The 23,614-nt window shown below is 41.5% G+C and overlaps 1 protein-coding gene across 3 annotated transcripts in view; it reads left to right on the forward strand.

Annotated features, from left to right (window-relative positions):
- RNF130 (ring finger protein 130) overlaps window positions 1-9,330 on the forward strand; it is a 139,278-nt gene extending 129,948 nt beyond the window's left edge. For all 3 annotated transcript variants that reach the window (XM_069590388.1, XM_069590389.1, XM_069590390.1), the window contains one exon: window positions 9,141-9,330. In XM_069590388.1, coding sequence (XP_069446489.1) covers window positions 9,141-9,156 — 16 coding nt within the window. In that variant the 3' untranslated portion in view covers window positions 9,157-9,330. The remainder of the gene's footprint in view (window positions 1-9,140) is intronic.
- The last annotated feature ends 14,284 nt before the right edge of the window (window positions 9,331-23,614 follow it).

Below are 23,614 nucleotides of genomic sequence, written 5' to 3' on the forward strand. Positions count from 1 at the left end.
ACATATTGAGAGGATGTCATGACCACTTGGCAGTCTTCAGTCTTCAGTTGAGTAGTCTCAACCTCAGCCAGCAGGTCACCAGCTGGCTGTTTCTGTTGGGCCCACCTGATGCACTTTTACTTCAACATAGCACAGTGTTAATAGCTCAGACTCTAGAGTCACACATACCTGGATATGGCTACCTGCTCCTCCGTATTTTTCTTGTGAGACCTAGACAATATTTTTCTGAAGTTCATTTTAGTCATCCATAAAACAAGAATAATGGTAGGAGTACATCATAGGATTGTTGTATGTACATCATAGAATTAGCATATAAGTGCTTAGCACAGTGCCTCGTACATAACAAGTGCTCAATAAATGTTAGCCAAAACAGTTCCTCTGAGATTCTTTCAAAGTTTTATGAATAAGATGGCCATCTGTCTTTATCACTTGGCAAATGAATTTAATTTTCTTCCATGAAATAGAATACTGAATCATAAGAGCTCACGAGTGCCTGTAATCAACCCTCAGTTTGGAGGGAAATATTTATTTCTCCTGTAGTCACCTCTTTTGCTTATTCCCATACCAACCCATCAGACAAGATGATAATGTAAGCCCATTTCTTAAAATTTCTCAAATGAGCAAAAACCAATCACAGCAAGTAGCTGCACACTGGGCACTTTTAGGGAATTGTTAAGTAATTTAATAGTCACCTTGCTGCCACCCAGAATTGGCCAGGTGCTCAGTTCATGGTTTAGATATTTTAGAGAATACTCAATAGACATGTTACCCGTTGTAAGTTAGAGTTCCATTCATAAATGCATGCATGACTCAGAATCTGAGTCATAGACCTTAGATCCATGTCTTAGTCCGTCCCTTCTCCCATTAGCCTTTGTAGAGGGTTGTTAGTACAGTTATTCATTTGACTATTATTTCTATGTCTTAGTCAAAACCACTCTGAATGACAGTTTCCATAATTCCATTTAGAGAAGTTGAGAGAGAGAGAGAGAGAGAGAGTGTGTGTGTGTGTGTGTGTGTGTGTGTATACACACATATGGATGGGTAAAAGGATGGTGACCAAATTATTAATGGTGATTTTCTTAATTTAGTAAAATTTTGGATGATGTTTTTCTCTCCTATATGCTTTTATGTGTTAACTTTCTGTAACAGTACTTAGTTTTTTTAAGCCCATTTTAATTTTAGGGGATTGAAAAGAAATAATGGTTGGGAACTCCCCAGCAGCCCAGTGGTCAGGACTCCACACCTCTACCACTGGGGGCCTGGGTTTGATTCCTTGTCTGGAAACTAAGATCCTACAAGCCATTCAGTGCAGCCAAAAATAAATAAATAAATGCCCACTCTGATTTAATGTCTCCTTCTCAAGAATATTGATGAAAAATTCCTGTGTGATTTTAATTCTGAAAAGTTTGTTTTAGCAAACAAATTTATAATTAATTCTTCGTTAATTCTTTGAAATATGTCTTATTTCCCATCCCAGTTTAACCAAAAAATTGCAGTCAAAATGAGATTGCCTTTTCAATTTAATTGCTCTGCTTCAGTTTTCTGGGTACCCTCCTCCGTTTCTAAGATGGTCTTCTATATGAGTAGATTCTGTATTTTCACATGTTAATGATTTGTCTGGATATTACTAGTAAATTCCACCTTATACCATCTACCTACTATTACAGTTTACTTTTCTGACAGTGTTACACTGAACTTGTGTACTGTGATGTCAGTAAGACTGACCCAGTCTAGCCACTGGTGAGACCCTGTGAGCAAGATCAAGCAGTGAGCAAGGTCTGTGGCCAGATACAAAAGCAGGGCTGTGGAACCCAGCCCTGGTCCAGGCCTCCATGGGTCATGGATTGCTGCTCACCTGGGGTTGAAAGCACTCTGCCTTCCTCACCACAGTCTGCAAGTTCACCCAGGGCTTGACAATAGTGACTTAAGTTAGTCAAAAGTCCATGTATCTGGGAGCACCACCTTCTACTGTGATGAAATACTGTATAAGTACTCAGTCGTGACTAATTGTGCTTTACTTTTCTAATACCATAAACAGATCTAGTGAATTTTGAAACTTGACAAATATAAACAGGATAGTAGTCAAAGAAGCAAATAAACGCATGGTAAATGTATTTTTATATATTAGCTTCCCAAACATTTGTTGTGCCTGAGTAAGGCTCTGAGGAGGCCTTACAAATAGCTGAGAAAAGAAGAGGAGTGAAAGGCAAGGGAGAAAAGGAAAGATATACCCATTTGAATGCAGAGTTCCAAAGAAGAGCAGGAAGAGATGAGAAAGCTATCTTAAGTGAACAATGCAAAGAAATAGAGGAAAGCAGTAGAATGGGAAAGACTAGAGATCTCTTCAAGATAATTAGAGATGCCAAAGGAATATTTCATGCAGAGATGGACACAGTACAGAACGGAAATGATATAAACCTAACAGAAGCAGAAGATACGAAGACAAAGTGGCAGGAATATACAGAAGAATTATACAAAAAAGATCTTCATGACCCAGATAACCATGGTGGTGTGATCACTCACCTAGAGCCAGACATCGTGGAGTATGAGGTCAAGTGGGCCTTAGGAAGCATCACTAAAAACAAAGCTAGTTAGAGGTGTTGGAATTCCAGCTGAGCTACTTCAGATCCTAAAAAAAGATGCTATTAAAGTGCTACACTCAACATGCTAGCAAATTTGGAAAAATTTGAAAAACTCAGCTGTGGCCGCAGGACTGGAAAGGGTCAGTTTTCATTCCAATCCCAAAGAAATGCAATGCCAAAAAATGTTCAGATTACTGCACAATTGCACTCATTTCACATGCTAGCAAGCTCAAAATCCTTCAAGATAGACTTCAACAATACATGAACCAAGAACTTGAAGATGTACAAGTTGGATTTAGAAAAGGCAAAGGAACCAGAGATCAAATTGCCAACATCCATTGGATCATAGAGAAAGCAAGGGAATTCTAGAAAAACTTATGCTTCATCGACTACACTAAAGCCTTTTGACTGTGTAGATCACAACAAACAGTGGAAAATTCTTAAAGAGATGAGAATACCAGACCACCTTACCTGCCTCCTGAGAAACCTGTATGCAGGTCAAGAAGCAACAGTTAGAACCAGACATGAAGCGATGAACTGGTTCAGATTGGGAAAGGAGTACATGTCTATTGTCACCTTGCTTATTTGACTTCTATGCAGAGTACATCATGGGAAACGCTGGACTGGATGAATCACAAGCTGGAATCAAGATTTCTGGCAGAAGTGTCAACAGCCTCAGATATGCAGATGATAACCACTCTAATGGCAGAAAGCAAAGAAGAGCTAAAGAGCCTCTTGATGAAGGTGAAAGAAGAGAGTGAAAAATCTAGCTTAACACTCAGCGTTCAAAAAACTAAGACTATGGTGTCTGGTCCCATCGCTTCATGGCAAATAGATAGGGAAAAATTGGAAACAGTGACAGATTTCGTTTTCTTTGGCTCCAAAATCACTGAAATTAAAAAATGCTTGCTACTTGGAAGGAAAGCTATGACAAACCTAGACAGCATATTAAAAAGCATACATCACTTTGCTGACAAAGGTCCCACATAGTCAAAGCTATGGTTTTTCCAGTAGTTATGTACAGATGTGAGAGGTGGACTATGAAGGCTGAGCACCGAAGAATTGATGCTTTCAAACTGTGATGCTGGAGAAGACTCTTGAGAGTCCCTTGGACTGCAAGGAGATCCAACCAGTCAATCCTAAAGGAAATCAACCCTGAATATTTATTGGAAGGACTAGTGCTGAAGCTAAAGCGCAAATGCTTTGGCCACCTGATACGAAGAGCAAATTCACTGGAAAAGATTCTGATGCTGGGAAAGACTGAGGACAGAAGGAGGAAGAGGGGACAGGATGAGATGGTTGGATGGCATCATCAACTCAATGGTCATGGGTTTGGGCAAGCTTCGGGAGATAGTGAAGGACAGGGAAGCCTGCCGTGCTGCAGTCCATGGGTTGCAAAAGTCAGACAAAAGTGAGCAACTGAACAAGTTATATTGAACTTCAATTCCCAAAGTGTGTTTTCTGCTATGTTTTGTTATTTAAGTAAACCTTCTTAAATCTCAAATGTTTACCAGCTTACGTTTGCATAAATCTATTTTTCCCTCAACATAAGAAAAGTAAATATTTATTTGAAATGTTTTTATTTGAGGAATAAGTTATAAGATATGGATGATGTAGGAGAGATTTTGAGTTGACTGGGCGCTCAACTAGGTATTCTCTACAGCCCTTTCTTAGTTCCTGGATTCTGATGCATAGAAATCATGTTCTGAGATTTGCAAAAGGGTGTAGACTAGCATCTAAGATTCAGACAGTCTCGGCAAGAGGAAATGAATCTGCTGTGCTTGACTTGTTGAAAGAATTGGAGCAAATCTGAAATCCTGCAGCATGATCGAAGACCAAGAAGTCCTAGCTCTGCAGCAAGCCCACTGGGCGTCAGTGTTCTTTTCGAGCTGTCCTCCTCTGACTTGTAGTGGTGGAAATATATAGGCCAGGTCAGAGGAAGTGATGTTTCTGTTTTACTCTCTACTAAGAGTATTTCAGTATTTCTGAATTGTTTTGCTCAAGCTTTTTAAGAGGAACACTGACATATTTCAATATAAAAGTATCTGAAAACTTAATCATTTCATACTTTGGGGATATTTACCTTTGACTGCAGCCATGAAATTGAAAGACGCTTACTCCTTGGAAGAAAAGTTATGACCAACCTAGATAGCATATTCAAAAGCAGAGACATTACTTTGCCGACTAAGGTCCTCTAGTCAAGGCTGTGGTTTTTTCTGCAGTCATGTATGGATGTGAGAGTTGGACTGTGAAGAAGGCTGAGTGCCGAAGAATTGATGCTTTTGAACTGTGGTGTTGGAGAAGACTCTTGAGAGTCCCTTGGACTGCAAGGAGATCCAACCAGTCCATTCTGAGGGAGATCAGCCCTGGGATTTCTTTGGAGGGAATGATGCTAAAGCTGAAACTCCAGTACTTTGGCCACTTCATGTGAAGAGTTGACTCATTGGAAAAGACTGATGCTGGGAGGGATTGAGGGCAGGAGGAGAAGGGACAACAGAGGATGAGATGGCTGGATGGCATCACTGACTCGATGGACATGAGTCTGAGTGAACTCTGGGAGTTGGTGATGGACAGGGAGGCCTGGCGTGCTGCGATTCATGGGGTTGCAAAGAGTCAGACATGACTGTGCGACTGAACTGAACTGAACCTTAGAAAAGAGGAGACTGAGGTGATGTAAGAGGTGTTATCAAGTATTTGGGGGACTTTGAAAGGTGAGAACAGCTACTGTTTATTGTGTGCCTACCAAGATCTTACTCCTTTGTGGGACTCTGTTACTGCCCACATTGCCCCCAGTTAATGCTTGTAATAGTCTCATGGTGACTAACCAGTGCCTGCAGAGGGTAATACTTCCTGTGTAGCTCTGGAGACATCTACAGGGAGGTAGGTTTCCATTTAATGTAAGGAAGAACTTCCTGCCAGTAAGAATTGTCCCTCCATGAAAATGAGCTCTCTTAAAAGCTAATGAGCTTGCCAGGAGTTGCTTATTCAGATGGAAACTACAAGGCAGGAGCTGTTTGGAGGCAGATCTTGAATCAGATTGGAGAAGGCAATGGCGCCCCACTCCAGTACTCTTGCCTGGAAAATCCCATGGATGGAAGAGCCTGGTAGGCTGCAGTCCATGGGGTCACGAAGAGTCGGGCACAACTGAGCGACTTCACTTTCACTTTTCACTTTCATGCATTGGAGAAGGAAATGGCAACCCGGTCCAGTGTTCCTGCCTGGAGAATCCCAGGGACGGGAGAGCCTGATGGGCTGCCGTCTCTGGGGTCGCACAGGGTCAGACACGACTGAAGTGACTTAGCAGCACCTGCAGCTTGAGTCAGACAGAAGTTCTAAGACTCCTAGTTCTCAGAGTTCCTCTTGAATTGTCTGTCCAAAATGATCCCTTCCTAGGAGAGATCAAAACCCAATGAGAGGGGTCTGGGTCTCAGCTGGCTATCCCTTATCGAATCTTTAGGGTCAAGCAGTGTTTTTAAAACTTTAAAATCATCTCCTACTGTAAGAAATACATTTTCTATTGTGACCCAGTGCTCCCACACGTATGACTGAAACAGAAGTTCTGCAGTTTTCCTTACTACGTACGGATCTTTTCTTCTCTGTGGTTTCTTGTTGTTAATATGGGTCACAAACTCCTGCACTGATTTTATGATCCATTAATAGGTTGCAGCCTGCAGTTTGAGAAACACTGAGCTGAAGAATTTTGAATTTTAGTTCTCAATCTAATAACTTCTTTTTTTTTTTTTTTTTTTTTGACTATGCTAGGTCTTGGTTACTGTGTGCAGGCTTTCTCTAGTTGCAGCAAGCAGGGGCTGCTCTCTGACTGTGGTACACAGGCTGCTTCTTGCAGTGGCTTTTCTTGTTACAGAGCATAGGCTTTAGGGGGCCCAGGCTTCAGTAGTTGTGGCTCCCAGGCTCTAGAGCACAGGCTCAGTAGTTGAGGTGCGTAGACTTAGTTACGCGTGGACTCTTCCCAGCCTGGGGATCAAACCCGCATCCCCTGCATTGGTAGGCAGATTCTTTTTTTCTTTTTTAATTCTTTTATTTTGCTCTTCCCAGCATCACCTGAGATCTCCATTTTTTACATTGGAAAAGACCCTGTTGCTGGGAGGGATTGAGGGCAGGAGGAGAAGGGGACAACAGAGGATGAGATGGTTGGATGGCATCACCGACTCAGTGGACATGAGTTTGAGCAATCTCTGGGAGATAGTGAAGGACAGGGAAGCCTGGTGTGCTGCAGTCCATGGGGTTGCAAGGAGTTGGACACGACTTAGTGACTGAACAACAGCACCACATTCCTTTGATGCCAGGGTTGTGGATTCACTCGACATTCTGAGTAGGCAGATTCTTAACCACTGGGCCATCTGGGAAGTCCTCAACCTAATAACTTGCTCACACTGGCACACATATCTGATTGTTTATTTTCCTGAGACAGCTTTTTTTGTAGGAATGTCAGCAAATACTTGTCCCCAGCCTCACTATGAATACCCTTCTTTCTTTTAGCATTTAGGTCTCCTTTTAGCCACAGTGAGCCCGAAATACGTACACAAAGGAGTAACCTGAGGCCCAGAGGGGCTGAGTGACCCCCCAGAAATGCCATGGGAGGAAGGGCCTGGGATTCCAGCCCAGTACTTCTGGTTCCAAGCCTTTACGCTGTTTTTCTTTGACTATTCCAGAGGGCCATTTAAGGGTTCCAGATAATATGGTTGAAAAGGATAAATTTGGTTTTGTAAAAACTTAGTGACAAAAAAGAAGATTAAAGCAGTAGAACCTTTGATTGGGTTTCTGTCTTGTCTTTGTCGGTCTTTTTATTTTTCAGAAGTGCCTTTAATGTTTGGCTTCATCGGGTTTTTTTTTTTTAAATACTTAACATGTATTAGCCATTCAGTTGTGTCCAGCTCTTTGCGACTCCATGGACTGTAGCCCACCTGGCTCCTCTGTCCATGGAATTCTCCAGACAAGCATACTGGAGTGAGTTGCCATTCCCTTCTCCAGGGTATATTCCCAACCCAGGATTGAACCTGGGTCTCCCACATTGCAGGTAGATTCCTTACTGTCTGAACCACCAGGGAAGCCCCATAATTACTTAGAAAGGCAGCAAAAAAAAAGTAAGTTTAAAAATCTTGACTCACCCATTAAAAGTCCCTATGCCTACTGAGGAAATATTATAAAAACAGTGTGTCGTATTAAATATGAACTGTATTTAATGAACAAGTGTAGGGCCTCATTCACAGTTTCGTGAATGACCCTAACCCTGAGCCTTCCATTGGTGAGGCACCATCTCCGCAGCCTGGGGCACCAGGCCTGGCCTGCAGGAGCCCTGGGCTGACGGGCTGCCCCGCTCCTGCAGCTGGTGCTGTGCCTGTGCCAGGGCAGTGTGGCATGAGTGCCACACAGACGCAGGGGCGCTCCCGCTCCGCCCCTGAGGGAGGCAGAAAGGCTTCCTGGAGGAAGTGACTTAGAACCCAGGCCAGGCAGCATTAAGACAGGTGAGGAAGAAGCTCAGCAGGTTCTGGGAGTTGTGCTGTTTGATGTGTCTGCTGTAGGTGATGGTGGAAGTCGGCAGACTATGGCATTTGGACTGTGGTGGTTTTCTGTTTTTTTGTGTTTCTGTTTTTTTGCGGTTTTTTTTTGTAACCAGCAGGTGGTGTCTAAGGCTTTTCAGTAAAAAGAAAATTGCTAATGACTGAGAAATTGCTTTGGCACGGTAGAGACAGAAAGCAAGAAGGTAGGTTAGGTAAAAATAGGGAGCTGAAGGAGAAAGTCAGGACGACGGGGAAGAGATAAAACAGGAAATGCTAGAGAGCTGTATGATGACCCGAGAGTAAGTGATTTGGGTCCAGAGTGTGGATCTGGAGCTCAGCAGGCAGAAAAGAGAGCAGAATGGAAGACATGGTACATAGAAACCAGAGCAATGAACCAGACTCCAGAAGGGTTGAGCAAGCTAGAGCAGCCCCACACCGTCAGGCTGCAGAGGGACAGCATTAGCCTGAGGGTAATGAAGGAAGCTTCAGATGCCAGGTTCCTTCAGGCACCTGGTTTAGGGGGGACACAGACACAAAACACACAAAATACACGCGCATTAAATCCGTGAGTTCCTGTAAGAAAGCCTTATATCCCTGGGAGCCCATACTCCTCAAATCTTATTTCAGAATAAAGACAGACATGTTTGTTTGAGGTAGAAAGGGAGAGCGTATTTTGAAGACAGCAGCTACAGATCTCAGGGCCTTCAGCATGCAGAACACGCATTCAAACCAGGACACGTTGTGAACTGTATACTTGTCCCCACGTTTTTTAAACAAAACGCTATTAACCTGTACTTTCCCCTGCCTTCCTTTTGGAAGTACTAACACACTTTTAAGTGACTGAGCCGCTTAACCTCAGATCTGAAGCTGCTGAGTTCAGGAGCTTACTGGCTTGACTGGCTTGACCAAACTGCTCTGGGAAATACTTGGGGACAACCCAGCCCACCATTCAGTTAGAATTACTTTCTATTTTAAAAATTTGACAAATACCCTTTAACTAATTCTTGACCTCTCTTTTTCTCCTTTTATTCCATAGGGTAGAATGGTTTTGAAGAAAGAAAAACACTGCTTTCTGACTGATTGCCTTGAAGGAAAAAAGAACCTATTTTTGTGCATCATTTACCAATCATGCCACACAAGCATTTATTTTTAGTACATTTTATTTTTTCATAAAATTGCTAATGCCAAAGCTTTGTATTAAAATAAATAAATAATAAAATTAAAAAGCTGTGTTGTCGAGTATTATTCAACCACTTGTGTTTGGAAGGCTGATTGGGAGATCGCATACCCATTTCATTTGTGTATGTTTCAGAGACAGAAGGTGCTCATGCTCTCCAGGGGAGGAACAGCAATGCTATTTCTTTTGATATTTTTATGTTGGCTCCTGCAGTTTCCAGATAGGACCCAGGTGTGGGGACACCCTGCGTAGCGATGCCCCCTCGGGCCTTGAAATGAGTTTCTCCATTTTATTTTCTTCAAGACTGCCCCTCACTCTCTGATCCTTGCTTATTTGTTTACGGTTGATCTGCCTCCTCCAGCACGTCAGCTCCACAGCCACAGGGACATTCAACTGTGTCTCTTCCCACTGTATCCCTGGTACCTAGTAATGTGCTTCGCACATAGTAAGTGCTCAATAAATACTTGGTGAGATGAAAGGATGAGTGTACAAAAAATTCTCCGAAATCCATGCTGTTAGTAATAAATTGTATCTGTCCGAGATTTTTTGCCTGGTTTATGCAGTGTTCTGTGCAGGCGGGCATGCCGTGCTGGGTCTCTGTGGCTGTGCAGGGGCACGCTCTGGTTGCAGTGAGCAGGGACTCGTCGCTGCGGTACATGGGCTCACTGTTGCTTGCTTTCTCCTGACGCAGAGCCCAGGCTCTAGACCTCAGGCTCAGCAGTTGTGGCCCACGGCTTAGTTGCTCCATAGCATGTGGAATCTTCCTGCAGCAGGGGTCAAGCTTGTGTCCCCTGTTTTGGCTGGCAAATTCTTAACCATTGGACCACTGGAAAAGTCCTGTATTCTTTTAAAAACAGTAAATTCTAAAGTTGGATGAGAATAATTTTACATGTGTAATGTAATTTTTTTTGCATTATTTGTAAGGAAGCTGTTGAAATATTTTGTTATATGAATCAATATGATAAACTTGAAGGGGTTATCAGGATATGTAGCTGTTTTGAGCAGTGAGTTCCCAACCTTCCACCTGAGCATACCTCAGTTGAGAGTATTCCCATTAGTAACAGACACACGAGAGCACGGCTGAAGATAGATATAATTCACATACCATGAAATTTACCCTTTTAAAGGTAAGCTATTTCCGTGGTTTTTTAGCATATTCACACAGTTGTACAACCATCACAACTGTCTTAATTCTACAACGTTTTTATCATCCCAGAAAGAAGCCTCATACCCTTTCACCCCTGCCAGCCCACTAATCTCTGTCTCTAAGGATTTGCCTGTTCTAGGCATTTTGTGTAAATAGAATCATTCACTATGTGGACTCAGTATTTGGGTTCTTTCACTTCCTATAATATTTCACAGTTCATCCATTTGCAGCATGTATCAATACTTTGTTCTTTTTTGTAACTGAATAATATACCATTGTGTGGACGCGTTAGTCGCTCAGTCGTGTCCAACTCTTTGTGACCCCATGGACTATAGCCCACCAGGCTCCTCTGTCCATGGAATTCTCCAGACGAGTACTGGAGTGGGTTGCCATTTCCTTCTCCAGGGGATCTTTCCAACACAGGGATGGAACCTGGCTCTCCTGCGTTGCAAGCAGATTCGTTACCATCAAGCCACCAGGAAAGCCCCGTTTCATTGTGTGGATAGATAGATAGGTAGATAGAGACTGCATTTTGTTCATCCATCCACTGATGGATGTTGTGGGTTGTTTCCACCTTTTGTCTTTTATGAATGGTTCCATCAGCATGTGTACTCAGATTTTCTTGTGAATGTATCTTTAATTCTCTTGGATATATCCCTAGGAGTAGAATTGCTGGAGTATATGTTAGCTCTAGGTTTAACTTGTTGGAAACCAACCAGACTGACCTCCAGGCAGCTGTACAATCTCCCTTTCGTACCAGCAGTGTGCAGGTGCTCCTGTTTCTCTGCCTCCTCACCAGTGCATATTTTCGTTTTTCTAAAAAATTTTGCCATGTCTAGTGGGTTTGAAGTGGCACCTCATTGTGACTTTGATTTGCATTTTTCTCCCTGGCAAGAATACTGGAGAGTCCCATGAACAGAGGAGCCTAGCGGGCTGCAGTCCTTAGGGTCTCAGAGAGTCGGAGACAGCTGAAGCAACTGGGCACGCTCGCCCGAAAAACTCTAAGGACACTGAACATCTCTCACGTGCCTGTTGGCTACTGGAATATCTTGTTTGGAGAAATGTCTATTCAAGTCCTTTGCCCATTTTTAATTGAATTATTTGTCTTTTTATTATTGTGTTCTAAGAGTTGTTTATAAAATCCAGATCCGAGGCCTTTATCAGACTTCCCTGGTGGCTCAGATGGTAAAGAATCCACCTGCCATGTGGGAGACCTGGGTTCAATCCCTGGGTCGGGAAGATCCCCTGGAGGAGGGCATGGCAGCCCACTCCAGTATTCTTGCCTGGAGAATCCCATGGACAGAGGAGCCTGGTGGGCTACAGTCCATGGTGTCGCAAACAGTCGGACACGACTGAGTGACTAAGCACAGGCCTCTATCAAATATGTGATTTGCAGATATTTTTCTCCTGTAAGTTCTCTGTTCACTTTCTTGATAGTGTCTTTTGAAGTACAAGTGTTTTTTGTTTTGGGGGTTCCTGGGGGGGACTCCAATCAGTCTATTTTTTGTTTGGTTTGTGTTTTGGGAGTCATATCTAAGAAACCATTGCCTGATTCAAGGGCTCAGAGACTTCCAAGAGTGTTATAGTTCTAGCTCTTGTATTTAGTTCTCTCATCCTTTTTGAGTTAATATATGTATATGATGTGAGGTAGAGGTCCAGCTTCTTTTTTTTTTTTTGCATGTCGGATATTTTTTGCCCCAGTACCATTTGTTGAAGAGATTCTTCTTTTTCCCCAGATTAATGGTCTAGGCACTCCTGTCAAAAGTCAGTTAAGCATAATACATGAATTTATTTCTGGACTCTGAGTTCTATTTTATTGGTCCCTATGCCTGTCCTTGTGCCAGGATCACATGGTATTGATTATTGTTACTTTGCAGTAAGTTAGAAATTGGGAAGTGTGAGTCCTCCAAGTTGGTTTTCTTTTTTTTTCCCCAAGATTGTTTTGGCTGTTCAGAACATTGCATTTCCTTGCATTTTCGTGTGAATTTACAACAGTTTTTAATATCTGCAAAAAAAACCAAAAAAAAAAACAACACAAAACTACCTGGGATGTTGATAGAGATTACCTTGAATTTGCAAGTCATTTTCAGGTGGTAGAGTCATCTTAGCAACCTTTATCCTTGCAGCCTTGCTAAACTCATTTACTAGCGCTAATAGTTTTTCAGTGGATGCCTTAGAATTTTCTATGTACAAGAGTGTATCTGCAAAGAGAGGTTGTTTTACTTCTCCATTCCCAGTCAGGCTGCCTGTTATTTCATTTTCTTGTTTAATTGCTCCTGGCTAGAGCCTTCATTAGTGAAGTGTTCAGTAGAAGTGGTACAAGCAGACATCCATGTCTTGTTCCTGATCTAAAGGGAAAAGCGTTCACCCTGTCCCCATGGAGTATGATGTTAGCTGTGGGATTTTCGTTGATGTCCTTTTATCAGGTTGAAAAGTTCCCTGTTGCTTCTAGCTTGTTGGATGTTTTTATCATAACATTGATAAACATTAACATTTTATCATAACACAAGTTTACTTTTTCTATGCCTATTAAGATGATTGTGTGGTTTTTTATTCTATTAATATGGCATATTATATTAATTGATTTTCGTATGTTGAACCAAGCTTATATTCCTGAGATAAATCCCAGCTGGTCATAATGGGATTATGTTTTTATAAGTTTCAGGATTCAAGTTGTTAGTAGTTTGCTGAGCGTTTTTGTGTCTACATTCAATGAGGGATATTGGTCTGTAATTTTCTTGTGATGTCTTTCTCTGACTTGTTATCAGTGTGATGCTAGCCTTAATTACGAAGTGTTTCCTTCTCTCTTGTGTTTTGAAAGCATTTGAAAAGGATTGGTGTTAATTCTTAACTGGTAGAATTCACTGGTGAAGCCATCTGGTCATGGTCTTTCCTTTGTGGGAAGTTTTTTGGTTACTGATATACTCTCTTCTTTTAAGCCTATTCAAGTGTTCTGTTCTCAGTAAGTCGGTTTAAGTAATTTGTGTCTCTCCAGGAATTTGTCCATTTCATCTAGGTTATCTGATTGCCTGGCATAAAGTTGTCCATAAGATTCCCTTATAATCCTTTTTATTGGCTCAATGTTGATAGTAATGTCTGCTCTTTTCATTTCTGATTTTAGTGGCTCGAGTTCTTTTTTGCCTGGTCAAAAGCATATGCACTGAACATTTATGCATGGTTTAGCTAGTTATGCCTAGATAAAAGTTTGTAAATGTTGATCTTTTCAAGGAACCAACTTTTGGTTTTATTGCTTTGTATATTTTTGTACTCTATTTTATTAATTTTCACTCACATCCTTATTATTTTCTCCTTTCTGCTTACTTTGGGTTTAATTTTTTCTTCTCTTAAAGTGAAGATTATGTTATTGACTTCAGATCTTTCTTTTTTAATATATACATTTTAGCTATAAATTTCTCTGAAGCACAGTTTTACCCATCTGTAAGTTTTGGTATGTTTTGGTTTGTATATCATTCATCTTAAGAATATTTTCTAGTTTCCATTATGATTTTTCTTTTTGACCCATTGGCTATTTAGGACTGTGTTGTTTAAATCCCACATATTTCGTTATTTCCCAAATTTCCTTCTGTTGTAGAGTTCTAACTTCTTTCCATTTTGGTTGGAGAATGTATTTTATATGATTTCAATCATTTTAAGCATATTGAGGCTTGTTTTATAACCTAACATATGGTCTGTCCTGGAGAATGTTCTATATACACTTGAGAAGAATGTATATTTTGTTATTCCTGGGTGGAGTGCTCTAGGTCTAGTTGGCAAATAGTTTTATGCAAGTCTTCTGTTTCCTTCTTCATCTTCTATCTAGTTGTTCTGTCGGTTATTGAAAGTAAGGTATTAAAGTCTCCAGTGATCACTGTTGAATTGTTTATTTCTCCCTCTGCTTCTGTCTGGTTTTGCTTCATGCACTTCAGACCTCTAATGTTAAGTGCATATGGAGTTAGAAGGTTTTTAAAAGCTGCACGGATTATTCATTACATCGTTTTTGTTCATTGAGATTCACTGGTTCAGTGGTCCTCCTGATATTTCTAGCTAACTCTAAATACTAGAGTGTGTGTGTTGAGTGTGTTTCACCGTACCCTCCAGAATGGGCTCTATTGCCTTGACGTTTTCCTCAATACCTACAAAATGGTTTTCACTTAGTAGTATTTTTGTAAATCAATAGTATAGTTTCTCCCCACCTACCTTTATCCCGTGGACATCAAATGAATTGTTCCCTCTCCTCTGTTTCCCATTTATGGTAAATTATTTTCCTTCATCAACAGAAGATGTAGGACTGTTTAATGCCAGTGTTACTATTTTATTACTGTGCTTTCACCCTTTTCACATTATTTCAAGTTCTAGCAGAGAGTAGGACTAAAAAAAGTAGTGCTATTTTGGCCTAATATAAAATTTTTACAAAAGCTAAGAAATAAAATGAGTGAATTACTAGGGTATGCTGTCCATTAATCTTAGAGAAGATTTGTCATCATCCATTGAAATTTAAACCTGCTGTATTGTGGCTTTGAGATTTAACTGACATCATCAAGTTTTTACATCTCAATTATTTATGGTCTCAGTGCTTTTTTTAAAAGTGTGGGATCTATTCCTTAGAACAAAAGTTAGAATTAGCATCAAAATGCAATTGCTTCTTCTTCATGGGCGTGGTGCTATCAACTAAGAAATCAACTTTATGAATTAAAACAGTGTATGAAATTGAATAATTTCTTGTTTACTGTTTTAAAAATTACTGAGTGGAGATTCAGTTCAGTTCAGTCTCTCAGTCGTGTCCAACTCTTTGTGACCCCATGAATCACAGCACACCAGGCCTCCCTGTCCATCACCAACTCCCGGAGTTCACCCAAACTCATGTCCATCGAGTCAGTGACACCATCCAGCCATCTCATCCTCTGTCGTCCCCTTCTCCTCCTGCCCCCAATCCCTCCCAGCATCAGGGTCTTTTCCAATGAGTCAGCTGTTCGCATGAGGTGGCCAAAGTGTTGGAGTTTCAGCTTTAGCATCAGACCTTCCAGTGAACACCCAGGATCTCCTTCAAGACTTTTCTCCAGCACCACAGTTCAAAAGCATTAATTCTTCAGTGCTCAGCTTTCTTCACAGTCCAGCTCTCACATCCATACATGACCACTGGAAAAACCATATCCTTGACTAGACAGACCTTTGTTGGCAAAGTAATGTCTCTGCTTCTTAATATGCTATCTAGGTTGGTCATAGCTTTCCTTCCAAGAAGTAACCATCTTTTAATTTCATGGCTGCAGTCACCATCTGCAGTGATTTTGGAGCCCCCAAAAATAAAGTCAGCCACTGTTTCCACTGTTTCCCCATTTATTTCCCATGAAGTGATGGGACCAGATACCATGATCTTAGTTTTCTGAATGTTGAGCTTTAAGCCAACTTTTCCACTCTCCTCTTTCTCTTTCATCAAGAGGCTTTTGAGTTCCTCTTCACTTTCTGCCGTAAGGGTGGTGTCATCTGCATATCTAAGGTTATTGATATTTCTCCCGGCAATCTTGATTCCAGCTTGTGCTTCTTCCACCCCAGTGTTTCTCATGATGTACTCTGCATAGACGTTAAATAAGCAGGGTGACAATATACAGCCTTGACGTACTCCTTTTCCTATTTGGAACCAGTCTGTTGTTCCATGTCCAGTTCTAACTGTTGCTTCCTGACCTGCATATAGGTTTCTCAAGAGGCAGGTCAGGTGGTCTGATATTCCCATCTCTTAGAGAATTTTCCACAGTTTATTGTGATCCACACAGTCAAGGGCTTTGGCATAGTCAATAAAGCAGAAATAGATGTTTTTCTGGAACTCTCTTGCTTTTTCCATGATCCAGCAGATGTTGGCGACTTGATCTCTGGTTCCTCTGCCTTTTGTAAATCCAGCTTGAACATCAGGAAGTTCACGGTTCACGTATTGCTGAAGGCTGGCTTGGAGAATTTTGAGCATTTTAGCGTGTGAGATGAGTGCAGTTGTGCAGTAGTTTGAGCATTCTTTGGCATTGCCTTTCTTTGGGATTGGAATGCAAACTGACCTTTTCCAGTCCTGTGGCCACTGCTGAACTTTCCAAATTTGCTGGCATATTGAGTGCAGCACTTTCACAGCATCATCTTTCAGGATTTGAAATAGCTCAACTGGAATCCCATCACCTGCACTAGCTTTGTTCGTACTATGCTTCCCAAGGGCCACTTGACTTCACATTCCACGATATCTGGCTCTAGGTGAATGATCACACCACTGTGATTATCTGGGTCGTGAAGATCTTTTTTGTACAGTTCTTCTGTGTATTCTTGCCACCTCTTCTTAATATTTTCTGCTTCTGATAGTCTGGAATAAATGTGGCATTTCCAAGCTTTTAAACTGTTCTTGGACAAACTTTTATAATGTGTGAAGCATGGGTGGTTTTGTTTTTTATACACATACACATAGTATTTTTCAGGAGTATTTTATTTCAAGGAAGCCTCAGTGTTTACAATAGACCAAAAGTTGGTAAGAATTTAGTCCAAAGAGCCTCCAACAGGAATGTAGCTCACTTGATCCTACCCAACAACTTCAGTCCTGAAGAAATTAAATCTGATTTCTCTTTGGCCAGCTGGGTTGTAACTTCAAACTTTTTAGTAGTTGTAAAAAAAAAAGTCCCGAGGGTTCCTTGACTTTTTATCTACCAACTTATTTGCTTATTCTAAATTCCTTATCAAGACAGTTTAAGAATAGAACTTAATGGCAACAAATTATACAGAGAATCCAGTTGAAATAGAAACTGTCTTTCTAGATCTCTGCTGTGAATCCGGACAGAAGACTTAACAGTAGCTAGCAGTTCAGATCGCAGGACGTGCCAAATACCACGCTGAATGGTTTAGATGCGTTATAATTTTCATCTTGGCAACATCCCAATGAAAGAAAGTATAGCTCTTTTTTCTCTTAGAGATTTTTCTCTTTAAGAAACTGCAGCATAGAGGTCAAGTGGCCAAGATCACTCACCTATTAGGTGGCAAAGTCAGAAATGAGACCCTGGCAACCCCGGGTCATTGTTCCTAGCTGCTGACCTCCCCCCACCTTAATCCATAATAACACAATAACAATAGCTATAGTGCTTCCTATGTGACAGGCACTCTTATAAATATTTTGCATATGTTAACTTATTTAATCCTTGCAACAATCCTATTATTAACCCCATTTTACAGGTGAGGAACCAAGCTTAGAGAAATCCAGTAGCTTGCCAAGGTTAAAATGTTAGTATGCAGTTGCAGCTAGGCCAGTGCAGACAGTCTGGCTCCGGCATCTGTGGGCTAACCCCTCTTCTGTGTTTGTCGCTTAGAGAAGCTTGCCAAGTGGAAGGCAGACTACCGGGCATGCTGACCACTGGACCCATGTGTGCAAAGTAGGAACGGCTGAAAAGTGTGATGGGCTTGGATTTGAAACACAAGCAGAATTGGTGAGAGAGGCTTCCTCAAGCCTAGGTGGTGATGCTCTGCACGGAGTGCGGGCTTTTCAATGGGGAGACTATGGAAAGGTTTGTGCATTTTAGAAGGTGTGAATTAGATGCAGCCTGGCTCCTGAAATTAAAATAATGAGGTCACTAAAGAAAATAGCTAAAGTTGCCGAATTAGGACATTACCAGCTTAGAAACAGCTAGCCGATAAGAAATGGAATGAAAACAGTTGAGTCTGTGATGTGGGGAAGATTCTAGAAGCCCTGTAAGTAAGGAGACCTCTAGGAAGAATTCACTCAGTGCAGCAGAGCTTTATCAGTGTATTTATGCCCCCTCAACAGGACTGCTCAAGGAGAAGTTTTGAAATTGTCTTGGGGAAATACTTTCTTTACTGAGGAGTCTAAAAGCAGGTACGGCTTCCCTGTAGCTCAAACGGTAAAGAATCTGCCTGCAATGCAGGAGACCAAGGTTCGATCCCTGGGTCGGGAAGATCCTCTGGAGAAGGGAATGGCAGTCCACTCCAGTATTCTTGCCTGGATAATTCCATGGACAGGGAAGCCTGGCAGGCCACAGTTCATGGGGTCACAAAGAGTCAGACACAACTGAGCAACTAACGCACATACACGCACACACCAAAAGCAGATAAAAGTATCAGGAGCTAGGGCAGCAGCTGAACCTGAGTTTGGCCTGAGTATAGATAGGGTAATGGCAAACCCACGTGAGGAAAAGATGCCCCGGATGAGTGTGCTATATTGGTGTCAACAGCTTGGCCATACTTTAATGAGGCTTCAGGAAACAGAAGAAATCTAGTAAATCTGTTAAAATTATTCAACTCCTTTACTCTTGTTTTCATTTTTTAAAAGTAATACTTAAAAGTTTTTCATGAAAGTTCCTTTTGGGGAAGTTGTCGGGTGGTCTTCCTCATCCTGAGTGGGGAAGCTGAGGCACCACCGCCCTCTGCCTCCAGGGGGCGCCTGCCCCTTGAGGCTGCTGCCAACGCTCAGGGAGGGGTTGGGTGCCTGGCCGGAGGGGGTCCCAACCGTGGCCCTTCCTCCAGAAGGCGCCTCTCCTCACGACCTCCACACAAGCACACTGCCACGCATGACTGAGACAGGAACAACTTACACACCCGGACAGTGACGAAGTTCAGAGCTCAAGCTGCAGATGATTTCATACAGTGACGAAGTTCAGAACTCAAGCTGCAGATGATTTCATACAGTGACGAAATTCAGAACTCAAGCTGCAGATGATTTCATACAGTGACGAAATTCAGAACTCAAGCTGCAGATGATTTCATACAGTGACGAAGTTCAGAACTCAAGCTGCAGATGATTTCATACAGTGACGAAGTTCAGAACTCAAGCTGCAGATGATTTCATATAGTGACGAAGTTCAGAACTCAAGCTGCAGATGATTTCATACAGTGACGAAATTCAGAACTCAAGCTGCAGATGATTTCATACAGTGACGAAATTCAGAACTCAAGCTGCAGATGATTTCATTTTTTTAACCTTTTATTTCTTATTAAGGTATAGCCAATTAACAAACTGTTGTGATAGTTTCAGGTGAACAGCAAAGGGACTCAGCCATACATATACCTGCATCCATTCCCCCCCAAACTCCCCTCCCCATCCAGGCTGGCATGTAACATTGTGCTATACAGTAGGTCCTTTCTGGTTATCCATTTTAAGTATAGCAGTGTGTACATGTCCATCCGAAACTCCATAACTGTCCCTTCCCCCATCCTTTCCCCGGCAACCATAAACTCCTCAAAGTCTGTTTTGTAAGTCAGTTCGTTGGTATCATGTCTTTTTAGATTCCACGTAAAAGAGATATGATATCGCTCCTCTGACTTACTTCGCTCAGTGTGACACTCTTGGTCCATCCGTTTCGCTGCACATGGCATTACTCTTTTTAATGTCTGAGTGATGTTCCATTGTATGTATGGCCCACATCTTTATCCATTCCTCTATTGATGGATGTTTGGCTAATTTAAACGGTGCTGCAGTGAACACTGGGATGCCTGTATCTTTTCGGGTCATGTTTTTCTCTGAATGTATGCCCAGGAGGGTCATATGGTAGCCCTATTTTTAGTTTTTTAAGGAAACTCTATGCTGTTCTCCATAGAGACACTACCAATTTACATTCCCACCAACAATGTAGGTGGATTCCTTCTTTCGACACCCTCTCCAGCATTTATTATTTATGGATTTACAAATGATTTCATTTTTCTTATGTCCCAGAAAAGAGAGTTTTCCAGGATTTTGCTTCTGGCCACACACATATCATAACTATAATATAGGGAAGTTGTGTCTTAGAGGGTAGGGGTAGTTTATAAAGGCAAAAAAAGTCGCTCAGATTACATTTGGAAAAACCTTTCAAATCCGAGTGACAGGCTGACAAGGGATATAGAAGACTGAGGTTACCGAAGAAGCGTCAGAGTCCTAGGCCCTGTCACTCTCCCAGCAGGCAGACACTCCTGGTCTGGGGTGACAGGCTGACTCACCCCCACTATTTAAGTGTTCTCTCTTCCCCCCTCCTCTTCCCCCTTTCTCTTCTGGCATGTTTTGTTGAGTGAGTATAAATGCAAGTTGAAACTCAGGCTCCCACTCTCTACACCGGGCTGGAATCCTCTTCAACAGAAGTATTCACGTGCATTCTAGGACAGACTGAAAAGGTCACAGCAGCAGAAAATAGTATTTAGGTTCCTGTCCAAGAACAGTGATAAGCTTTGGTTGAAACAGTTTGAATTTTATTGACCTGAGTACTTGACCTTCACAACCAGCTAAGTTAACTAAACACCCAAAGCACATCTCCTCGGTGCGGTGAACTGATGGGATCCACAGATTCGAATATGTAGTCAGGCAACTGAGGGGTGAATCCCAGGCCAGCCCCTTTCTGCCTGGGTCAGTCACTTAGCCTCTCACAGCCTCCGTTTCTCATCTGGGGAATGGAAGTTACAGTAGCCACACAGGGCTGTGAGAAATAAATCTGTAAAGGTGCCTGGCAAATAATGTCACCCAATAATGTGTGTTTCTTCCTTCCTTGTATGGAAAGATGGACTGATCCATAAAAGTCCTTCCTAGTACTGATGATAGGAAGGCCTTGCTCAGGCATCCTCCAGACCAGGAAAGGCCCCACACTCCCAAGGTTTTAGAACTGGTCTTCTCTTCCATGCTTGGGTCCATCAGGCACCACTGCCTCTCCCTCGTGTCCACCCATGGTCATCTTCATCAAAAAACAGGGGTCCCAGGTCCAGGTGGGAACTCATGCAGCTCTTGGAAAGGTCTCTGGGAAAAGCTGTCTCACTTCCAGCAGTGGTCCCTGTTTTACACAAGGAAAGCGTTATATGAAAATTCTGATCATCTGTCATTTTTCAAGAGCTACAGCCACCATTAAACCTGGAGCTTTGCTGCTTATGAGCAAGTATTTGCATCTGATCTAGAAATGGGGCCCACTGTTAGGCTAGAAATGATCCAGGTAGAATAGGAGAGAAGGGAACTGGAAAGGGGATTGTAGTAGTCCCCACCCCCAGAGCCGGGCTCCGTAAGCCATTAGCCTCACTCCCAGTGAACTCTGATGCCTCCCGGAAAGGAAGACTTGAGCATTGACTAATTTCTTCAAGAAGACACAAGATAAAGTTTGTAGATTACATTGTTACATTCTAGGAATATGAAGTTTCTGCAGTGAAAGGGATTCTTAAAACTCGCCAGGTCCTTTAGTTACTTTGTGGTCTGACTATTACAGCACTGAGTGCTGAAAACTTGTTCCTTCACTGTGTTCTTTTTTTAATTTCCTGAAAGAGAAGTAGTAGGAATATCGTACTTTTTAAATCCAAGTTGTTACCAGGACCTTTGTAAAGGCCTTGGGAAGTTTTTGAAGTTTAATTTCAAAATTTTTATAGCCTCAGAAAAACTATACCTTCTCATTTTCTATTGCCATTTCTTATGCAGCATAAGAAACAAATCAGTTGATGGTGTTGCAACTAGGGATCTTTAAATTTCTTTTAAGTATCTTTTGCAGTTTGATCATAATTATATTCTAAGTTATGTTTTAAGAGTACAAAACTGAAAGAAACTTCATTTTAGCTTCAGATTTACCTGTATTCAACTTCTAGCTGGATGATTCTGAGCAAGTTTCTTAATCTCTCTGAGCCTTAGTTTCCCTCTCTATGAAATAAGAATAACTTCTCTATCTTGTTAGCTTGTTATGAAATTGTATATAAATGTTGTTTTTCCTTTTATCCCCTTTCTCTTGTACTTAGAAATCATGAATTATTTGTCTAAGTAAGTATGTACTTGGCTTTTAAAAAGTCGAAATAGTACAGGAGGGTATAAGGTGAAAAGTGCGTCTCCCTGCCACCTTGACCCTGTGCCCCGGGCCTCATCCAGAGGTTTCTGTTGCTGCATGTACAGTTCCAGAGAGACTTCATGCAGGTAGAAGCATATTCCTTCACATGTACCTTTTTAAGACAGTTATTAGCATCATATATGCATTGTCTGTCCCCCCGAAAATCTCTCCTACATGTAGTTTTAAATACATCATCTGTTGGTCACTGATCTGTTAATTTACCTTCAGCCCTGTGCTAGGTCGCTCAGTCATGTCCAACTCTGTGCCCTTACAGACTGTAGCTCCTCCATCCACAGATTCTCCAGGCAAGAATACTGGAATGGGTTGCCATGCCCTCCCCAGGGGAGCTTCCCAGCTTTAGCCCTAAAGGGGAAAAAAAAAGTACATTTCTAGGGCTTTCTGTCAAACAAAAGAATTCCTATCTTATATCCACAAAAGAGAGTTACATGACAGATTAGCATAGGATGTTTCAAAAATTAAATGTTAACATCCCCAAAGAAAACTTTATACCTTTGAAGTCCAGAAATCTCAGAAAGGGACTCACAAATACTTTCACAAGACACTCTCATGATTTCATTTGTAAGCAATTAGGACTTACAGTTTTGTGAATGTTTCCTGTCTTCATTTTAACACTTGTAGCGTCCCCTAAATGACTCTACAGGGCACTGTCTCATTTTTGCATCTGCATCATCTATTCCTTAACTGTCCAAATTCCTTTTTACGAAAGCTTGCAATGTCAAGGCTGTTTGCTAGAACTGAATCAGAAAACATATACTTAAAATTTAAGACCAAGAACATAGGAAACACTAGATTATCCAGAAAAGATATATAATACTCTTCTCCAATATTTGGAGATTATCCCACATCAATACCTATAGATCTGACTGCTTTATTTTCTTTAATATGAAAAAGTGCATTGTGTAATGAATCACTTCTCAATTGATGAACATTTCAGTTACTTAAAATCTTCATAATCTATGAATATCATATAACTGCCAAAAATTAGTGATAAACAGAAATAGCAACTGGTTTAATTTCTGGCTTTTTCATTATTTATTAGTGTGAAGGCCCTCTTTATTTCATGCTGAAATAGTTCCAAGTCAAAATTATTTAAACACTAGTCTCAAGCACAGTCTCAAAAATGACAGAATGATCTCTGTTCATTTCCAAGGCAAACCATTCAGTGTCACAGTAATCTAAATCTATGCCCCAGCCACTAATGCCGAAGAAGCTGAACAATTCTATGAAGACCTACAAGACCTTCTAGAACTAACACTGAAAAAATATGTCCTAAAAATAATAATAAAAGATGTCCTTTTTATGATAGGGGACTAGAATGCAGAAGTAGGAAGTAAGGAGATAAGTGGAGTAACAGGCAAGTTTGGCCTTGCAGTACA

The sequence above is a fragment of the Ovis canadensis genome, chromosome 5 (assembly GCF_042477335.2).
Source record: "Ovis canadensis isolate MfBH-ARS-UI-01 breed Bighorn chromosome 5, ARS-UI_OviCan_v2, whole genome shotgun sequence".
NCBI lineage: Eukaryota > Metazoa > Chordata > Mammalia > Artiodactyla > Bovidae > Ovis > Ovis canadensis.